Source organism: Octopus bimaculoides, chromosome 6 (assembly GCF_046866305.1).
Source record: "Octopus bimaculoides isolate indiv1 chromosome 6, ASM4686630v1, whole genome shotgun sequence".
In the NCBI taxonomy this organism is placed as follows: Eukaryota; Metazoa; Mollusca; class Cephalopoda; order Octopoda; family Octopodidae; genus Octopus; species Octopus bimaculoides.
This window is the reverse complement of record NC_142933.1, coordinates 65,671,722-65,681,024: the sequence shown is the minus strand read 5'-3', so window position 1 is coordinate 65,681,024 and position 9,303 is coordinate 65,671,722. Positions and strand designations below refer to the sequence as shown.

Sequence of the window (9,303 nt, the reverse complement as noted above, 5' to 3'; positions counted from 1 at the left end):
GCTTTTTCTTTTTGAAAAATTACTTAGAAAATTTTTGCAGAAAAAACATTGTCGACTGAATGAGGGAGTAAGAGCAAAAGGTTGAACAGCCAGTTCAACGATGACTTCCCCGCCTTCATCACCACTATTCTTCCTGCACATGAAAAGGAGGAAGAGAGGAAAGAAAGCAGGAGAGAAAGAATGACACTGTCACCACTACTACCAACATGAACAACAACAGCAACAAGCCAAGCGCCAATGGTTTCACCTTGGCAGTGAAACAAATTAAACAAGAAATTAATTTAACTTTAAATGAAATTAAAAATGCAAAAGGACTATGAAGGAAGGAAGGAAATAATGTCTTCCTAAACACCCCTCAAAATTTGATAAAGGGAAGTAACTGAAAAACTGTCACAGGATTTTAAATATAAAGAAGAAAAGGGTGGAACAAGCAATTCAACAACAATTGGAAATCGCACTGAAACCAATTTGGAACAAAAAGATATATAACAAGAGGAAAGTGCTTTGGCACTGTGGAGGTGCGTTTTGCAATGGATTTGTGGCCCTGTATTCATCATCATTATTACAAGGGTGTTGGATTAGCAGATTAAGCTCTATTAGATCTACCATTAAAGAAACAGCACACTCCATGCAACAAACTGTCATACAATTGCTTTCCATCCGGTTGAGGTTAATAAAATAAAGGACCAGTCATGTACTTAGCTTGATGTAATTGACTGACTTCTTCTCCCAAATTGCTGGCCTCATTCTTAAATTAAAAACAGTTATTATTATCATTACTCAGGTGGTGGATTGGCAGAATCATTAGAGCATTAGATTGTATTCCTTGCCATATTTGTTCCAGCTTTTTATGTTCTGAGTTCAAATTTGCTATCCTGTAGCAATCAATAAAATACAGAACCATTCTAAGTGCTAGTGTTGGTGCCATTGACTAACTCCTTCTTTTGAAATTACTGGTCTTGTGCCTAAGTTAGAAACAATTGTTATTACGATTTATTATTATTCATATATTTTATGAAAGTGGTGAGCTGGTAGAATTATTAGCATGCTGGGAAAAATGCTTAGCATTTCATCCATCTTTATGTATGTTCTGAGTTCAAATTCCACCAAAGTCGACTTTGCCTTTCATCCTTTCAGGGTAAGTAAAATAAGTACCAGTTGAGCACTGAGGTCGATGTAATCAACTTACCCCCTCTCCCAAAATCGATGGCCATGTGCCAAAATTTGAAACCATTATTAATATATTTCATGTTTCCTGCTTAGGGTTTGGGTCAGTCCATTATTTCCAAAGCTCCGTGGTGGCGCCAACAAGAATGATGGACAGTCACCAACAGCTTTCAAGAGAGACCTTATTCAGTATGTTGCTGCATATCGCAATCCCAGTCTGGCTACATGGGAGAAACATCTTCTAGAACATGACATGTCTAGTGCCAAGTAAGTTGGAAATTCAGTTTTTTTATAGTTTTCTCCTTTTTTTTGCATGCACGTGTGTGTGTGTGTGTGTGTGTGTGTGTGTGTGTGTGTGTGTGTGTGTGTGTGTGTGTGTGTGTGTGTGCTCTTGACATCATGTGTTAATTGTGGATAAATGTCAATGTCACACAAGCAGTGTTGTTCAGTTGCAGTCTTCTGGCCAACATGCTGTTCATGTCTGAAAGACTAGAAGAGATGTTACCTTACTTAGGAACTTGAAGTTTGGCAACAGGAAGAGCATCTTGCCATAGAAAATCTACTTCATCAAATTTCATCTGTCTCATGCAAAGAAAGAAAAGTGGACCAATTCCTCTTTGACTAGTGGAAAAATGGCAGGAAGAAGGTGGAAGTCTTTTCTAAATGTTTGTCACAGGGGGTTCAATCTACTAAAGTCACTCAAGGTGGTGTTAAATGGGCCAATAGATTAGCTCTATAAGCTCTATAGCCATTCAAGAACAAGCGCACTCCATCCAACAAGCTTCAGCACAATTTCCATCTGTTCTTTTTCACTCACATGGTTTGGGTTGACATAAGTCTATGGTAGAAGATAATTTACTCAGGATGCTGTGCAGTGAGATTGAACTCAGAATCACTTGAATGCAAAGTGAACTTCTTAACTACATGGCCATGATTGTACCCTTATTGATTCATTACAATGTCATACACCTGTAAAGGTCCCAGACTCTACACTTCCCTTTCTGACAGTATCCCCATAATTCTGTGAGTTATTTTTGTATTTTTGTTTTCCTTTGTAGAGTATATTTAATTGCTTCTGTACCTGGCAGACATTCAATGCTCCAGAAAAACGCTTGGGGTCATCTGAAGTTAAGAAAGGTATGAGGATTAATAATAAGATTTAATGTTAAATATGATGATGATATTTGCATATTTTTATTATAGACTCAGTCGAGTACCAGACTACTCAACACTAATTAACTTACAGTGCAACACTTCAGAAAACAATTAAAATATAGGGCACAGGATCAATCTTAATTTCTTTTCTTTCTTACAAAAGAAAAATCTGACTGAAAATAATTATTCTATGGAAAAAAAAAATTATTAATTTAAGCGGTCAGCAAATATGGGAGACAACTCTGTACATATCTAGGCTCACGACCAACTTCAACTATTTTTTTCCTTGCTACATAATTATTTGTAGGTAGTTTTTGTTTTTAAATGTTCCTTGACTTAATATGTTAATACTAATCTTGCTATCATTTTCATGTGGATAGTGTTTTTGAGTACTTTATTTTTTAAAACAATTCTAGTATTCTATGATCAACCAGTGTATATCATTACAGTGGTTCTGACAAATACTAACAACTTCCCTGTCAACTATATTAGAGATTATTTTGCCACCTTCCCATTCTTTATTCATGAGAAGACAAAATCGAATTTGCATGCATGTAATACTTCTTTCTTCACCATGATGTTGGACAGGCTTGAAATGTTTAAAATGACCTAATTTAATTAAACACAGCAATTTATTCCTTTTGCAATTTTCACAATTTCCCCTACCAAGGAAGCCTGCACCTCCATCAGAGATACTGTGTTATCTTACATCTGCTTAGTGATCCACCTATCACTACTTCATCTAGTACAGGGAAGTCTATAATCTGCCAATGGTGGTTATGTTGTCAGAAACATGCCTGGAATTGTCAGCTGTATTCAACAAAAGAATTACAAATAAACATATTAGTTGATGAGCATTGATTGAATCACTAGATTATCAGGTAAAATACCTTGCACTATTTTGTTGAGTTCAAATTCCTGAGTTCAAATTCCACCAAGGTCAATTTTGCCTTTCATCTTTCTGTGGTTAATCAAATAAACACCTGTTAAATATTAAGGTTGAAAATCCTATTTGAGTCACGTTTACCTTTTATCATTTGGAGTTTGAAAGGTCGTGAGCTGGGAGTATCATTAGCATGCCGGGAAAAATGCTTAGCAGCATTTCGTTTATCTTTATCTTCTGAGTTCAAACTCCATCAAGGTCAACTTTGCTTTTCATCCTTTCAGGTTCAATAAAATAGTACCAGTTAAGCACTGGGTTTGATGTAATTGACTTATCCACTTCTCTGAAATTGCTGGCCATGTGCCGAAATTTAAAACCATTATTTGATGTTTGATAAAATAAGTACTAGCGTAGAGCCAGAAATCCTATCAGGGCCCAAATCCTGCTGAGGTCACCATTGCTTTCCATCATATGGAGTTGGATAAAATAATTTTCTGATCAAATACTAGAGCTGAAAATCTTGCAATGCCAGAAATCAGTATTATCATTTTTTCATAAAACAAAATTATTTCCTATTAACTTTTTAATGTTCCTTGCATTAAATATCTTTTCTAAACTAATACAATGTCTTGCTTGAAGCAAAGGAATGGCAGGTGTCGTAGTTGGTGATGCAGCTACCTTGTTCCGATTCCAGCTGTGAACTTATTTCTTTTTGTTTGAAACTGAAGTTTATGATACCTAATATTATTTATTGATGTTTTTGTTTTTTTCTTTTTTCTCAGATTTTATTAGAAAATGGTCCTGATAAACTAGAAGTTGGTTCTTGGCCTGTTGTTTGTCAGTTCTCTAGTATTGGTTCACTCGGGCCTACTGCAGATAAATGGTTGTGTGGAGAATTTCACCAGAGTTTGGCTGCCTGTCGTGCCAGTATATATTCCACATTGACACCTGATAAACTGAAATTGGTGAGCAAATATTTGACATATTTATTTTTTTACAGTGTTTGTGTGTGTGTATGTGTTGTATGGAATGTATGTTGTGGTATTAATGTTTTGTGCCTGTGTGTGTTTATTACACTGTGTTGAGTGTATTATGTTTGCATATATATTGTGTGCATGTTTTATCTCTTAGTCAGAAGCAAAGGACTGTGCACATGACACCTGACAGGATCTCCAAGGCTGGTAGGAAGGAGGAAGGAAGCTACCCTTAAACTGTAAATTTGGCTTGTATGCTCGCAACAGAGTAAACCCTGTTAAAGGTACCAAGAGAGCAGATGATGGTATTAGACTGGGAAACAGATTAAGACTATCACTCAAGGTTTAAATTCAGAATGCAAAATGCCTGAACAAGTGCCACAAGGCTCATGTCTGGTGCTCTAATGTTTCCATGAGTTCATCACCTTAGACTGAATTTATTAACCCCAGAAAGATGAAAGGCAAAGTTTGCCTTGGCAGAATTTGAACTTACAACACAAAAAGCTGGAATAAATATTTTAAGGCATTTCCTTCAATATGCTAACGAGTCTGCTAATTCACCACCTGTGTTGTGTACTACCTGTGTTATATTCACTGTGTTTGCGTTGTTAGTGTTTGTAGTACATGTGTGTGTATGTGCTGCATTGTTTGTGTATTTGTGTGTTGGGTGTGAGAATGGTGTGTGCGTGTGTTGCATTCACTGTGTTGGGTTTATGAAAGATGTGTACATGTATGTTTATGAGTATATGAATATAGAAAGATGACATACTCTTCAACAAAGATATGGCATTGAATGCAAATCTTTCACTCAATTAGTCGTACACCAGGCTAAGATTTGCTGTAAACTAACACCCCAAATCATTGCAAATTAACATTTAATTTTCTAATCTAATTTAATGTATTTCATCCTCAAAGTTTATCCAGAGTAATCTCCCTTGATAATCATAATCCTTCAGAATTTCAAGTAATCGGTTTCAACTTCAGTCTCGTCAGTGTTTGTTTCAAAGTAATCTCCCATGACAATCCCCACCCTCGCTCCTATAATCTTTAATCTAATTTATTTCATGTTGAAAGTCTAGTCAGTGTATTTTTTTTCAGACTTGGCCTCATTTGATAATTACCTGACATTCAGTTTCTATTGGCGTTAATCTATGTAGGATATGGTATGTGTAGGAGAAGCGGATTTTGATGTTTCAAGCAAAGCCTTTCAGTGGAGCAAAACAGGAATAAATCTAAGAATTAGCACTGTGCAAAATTAATTTGCTCTGTGTCACCGTAAAGATAAATATAATTATTGTATATTCAAGGAACAAAAATGAAATACAGCTTAATTCGTCTTTCCTATGGGATATGAACTTATCTTAGTTTATGAACTTTAAGAAGTTTTACTAATACAAACTACCATTAATTTCTTTGGACTTTAGATTTGATTCTTTAATCTTTGTTTATGCAAATTTTATCTACTTAACACCTCCTACGTATGCAAGCATGTTTGTGCGTCTGTATGTATGTATATATCTATCTATGTATGTATGTGGGTATTTTGAAAATACCTCATGGAGTGATGGCTGTGTCCTGCATAGGTACAGGTTGCCCTTTGGCAAGGTATAGCACCCATTCAGCCACCCTTCCAAGGATATGGTAAAGCCATGGAACTGCAGCATGGTGGATTGTGAAGAGGTAGTGGAGGAGTTCAACTGGGTCAATGGTGCTTCTTATACTGATGGTGAGCAGAGGAATTCTAGAAGATCAACGGTCAGGATCACCAAGTTCTATGAAGAGAGTAACAGCGACACATCCATAAGAGTGGTGTCCATGGTTGTATAATCAGCTAATGAAAGATTTACTATGACTCAAGCTCTCAATTCAAATTCATAATAATGGAATTGGATGGCGACAGTCATGAGAATCCCCAAAAAGCAAAAAAAAAAAAAAAAAAATGTGTAAATTTCAAATAATATTATCTCTGATAACATAACATAATGGGAACATACAATTAGTGCTTAGAGGACTTTCTGCCTAAGCTCTAACTTGAACTGCAACTAAAACTGGGATATTAAAGCTGCCTAATGAAGATTGGCTAAAGGCAGTGTTTCAGTTGAGCAAGTATGTGAATAATAGAATAAAAGAATAAACAAGCAAACAACGGAAATCAAGTCAGATTATGACATTTATATAATTAAACATTGACACAAAATGAGGGTGGAATAAGGCAGAATGTTAAACTGAAAGCATATTTTAATATAGATGTGCATAAGGAGGATTAAAAAGGATTTCTAACCGGCTTTCATTGCATGGCAAATTTTCAAGAAGAGAGAAAATGAAAATAATGTTTTTTACAAAAATATAAAAAATATATAAAAAAAATAAATATACCACAACATTATATTGTCTTTGAGTTTTTAAAGTTCAATGGTAATCCATATAGATAATTGTTAGATAGATTAGGATGCATGGAATTAAGAATGGTGTTGTGTTTAATAAAGCCTGAGAGTTTATGTGTTAAACAGGAAGTGTGTGTAAGGGAAGACAATTCTGGCATGAGATCTCATATAGTGATAATTCAGTATAAAACCCACAGAATTGCCTTCCCTTACAGACACTTCCTGTTTTGACACAAACTTTCAGGCTTTATTAAACACAACACCATTCTTAATTCCATGCATCCTAATCTATCTAACAATTATCTATATGGATTACCATTGAACTTTAAAAACTCAAAGACAATATAATGTTGTGGTATACTTATTTTTTTATATATTTTTTATATTTTTGTAAAAAAACATTATTTTCATTTTCCCTCTTCTTGAAAATTTGCCATGCAATGAAAACCGGTTAGAAATCCTTTTTAATCCTCCTTATGCACATCTATATTAAAATATGCTTTCAGTTTAGCATTCTGCCTTATTATTATTATTATTTTTTATTTTCCTATATATATATATATATATATATATATATATATATATATGTTTAAAATTCAGATAAGTTATCATTATCTATAAAAATAATGATAAAGTGGCCAGCAAAGATAATCCAAATATGCAAAATATATAATAAAAAGTCAGGATACAATATGCACCGGTTTGCTTGAAAGAGGAGTTAAAACCCTCTAAGACCACACATCTCTCACTATATATAAATATGCATGGAGAATATAGCAAATACATTTCTCCAAAACAGTCCTCCCACTTGCAAAATACAAATAGGAGCATAGATATCCTAGTATCATTTGATTTTGCTTCTTGTATCAAACCAACACTTAAAGCTCATCAGCTAGGCTTATTATGTAAACTATTTCAAAAAACGTATTTGCCCTCCCGTGTGTGTTGTTCATTTGAAGGCTCCATGACTTCCAAATGAACATTAGTGAGCAAGTATAAAGTTAAAATTCAAATAAGTTATAAAAATAATGATAAAGTGGCCAGCAAATGTAATCCAAATATGCAAAATATATAAAAAGAAGTCAGAGTACAATATGCACCTGTTTGCTTGAAAGAGGAGTTAAAACCTTCCTAACCATGCATCTCCTTTTTCAAACAAACAGGTGCATATTGTGTGTATATAGTCGAAAGACATCTGTTGTTATGTCCTGTCATTATTCTTACTGTGGCCATGCTGAAGCACCACCTTTAATCGAGCAAATCAACCCCAGGACTTATTCTTTGTAAGCCTAGTACTTATTCTATCGGTCTCTTTTGCTGAACTGCTAAGTTATGGGCGCATAAACACACCAACATCGGTTGTCAAGTGATGTTGGGTGAACAAACACAGACACACAAACATATATACACACACATACATATATGTATATATATATATATATAACGGTTTTTTTTTCTGTCCTTGTTTTTGTATGCATTCGCTGCTTTCTTCCAAGGAATCTAATGCTCTTAGCTTAGTTTTTCCTTGGAGCTGGCCAGATTGGAGCAATATCGAGAATAACCACCCGAAATTGCAAGGATAATCTGGATCTCGACTGAGGAGAGAAAACTCCGAATGACATATTCGTGTTTCCTTGTATCGTCTGTCTGTATGTTTTGTTCCTTTCTTGTATCATCTAACTGTCTGGATGTTTTGCGTTCTTGTCCCATTCTGTATTATATATATATATATATATATATATATATATATATATATATATATATATATTTGTATGTATTTGTTATTTGTGTCTTTGTCTCCCCACCATTTGTTGACAACCAATGTTGGTGTGTTTATGTTCCTATCACCTAGCTTACAAAGAATAAGTCCAAGGGTTGATTTGTTCGACTAAAGGTGGTGCTCCAGCATGGCCACAGTCAAATGACTGAAACAAGTAAAAGAATATGTAAAACATGTGAGCAAATAGGCTCTGAAGAGACTGCTGTTGGTCTCTATTGACAAAACTTATATTGTTTAGTAAAATTGACAAAACAAAAAAAAAACAAAAAAATGGGCAGTGAACTTGCTGTGGAAAGTGGAAAATCCAATAGTTTCAGACAGATCCCTTTCTCAGAAATGTTGATGGGAGAAGAATTAAAAAGAGTGTAAAATTTTACATCCTCTAAGTTAGAAAAACTGTCTGCACTTGATAAGAAACACAAAACCATGGTGCATGAACAAGAAGTGGTAGGAGAGAGAAAGGACAAGAGAGATAGAAGGAAAGAGGAATGGGCTGAGGAGGAGAAGTGGGGTAAGTGGAAAGTGAGGTGAAGAGAGAAGATGAGGTGAGAGAGAGAAGTTGAAGGATAAGAAAGAGTTTAGTTTAGCAGTTGTCAACCATTTTTTGCCTATGGGATCATTTTACTTTGGTGGAACTTCATAGCCATTAGATGTTTAAAAGATTTTATGATAATTAAATATTATTAGGAATTTTCTTTAACTTTCTTTTACTTGTTTCAGTCATTTGACTGGCCATAGTGGAGCACCATCTTAAACAGTTTTTAGTCAAAGATATTGATCCCAGACATTCTTGTAAGCCTAGTACTTATTCTATCAGTGTCTTTTGCCGAACCACTAAGTTACGGCTGTGTAAACACACCAGCATTGGTTGTCAAGTGGATGGGTAGGTGGAGTGGGGGAACAGACACAGACAGAAAGACACAAGCACATACATACATACATACATACATACATACATAC

At 34.9% G+C, this 9,303-nt stretch overlaps 1 protein-coding gene across 1 annotated transcript in view; it reads left to right on the top strand.

The window, feature by feature from the left end:
* Positions 1-1,243: 1,243 nt before the first annotated feature.
* LOC106880281 (tyrosyl-DNA phosphodiesterase 1) overlaps positions 1,244-9,303 on the top strand; it is a gene marked incomplete at its 5' end in the record, with an annotated part of 37,894 nt that continues 29,834 nt past the window's right edge. The window contains 3 exons of the mRNA XM_089354016.1: positions 1,244-1,434; positions 2,226-2,304; positions 3,988-4,170. Of these exons, the coding sequence (XP_089210142.1) occupies positions 1,244-1,434; positions 2,226-2,304; positions 3,988-4,170 (453 nt within the window). The remainder of the gene's footprint in view (positions 1,435-2,225; positions 2,305-3,987; positions 4,171-9,303) is intronic.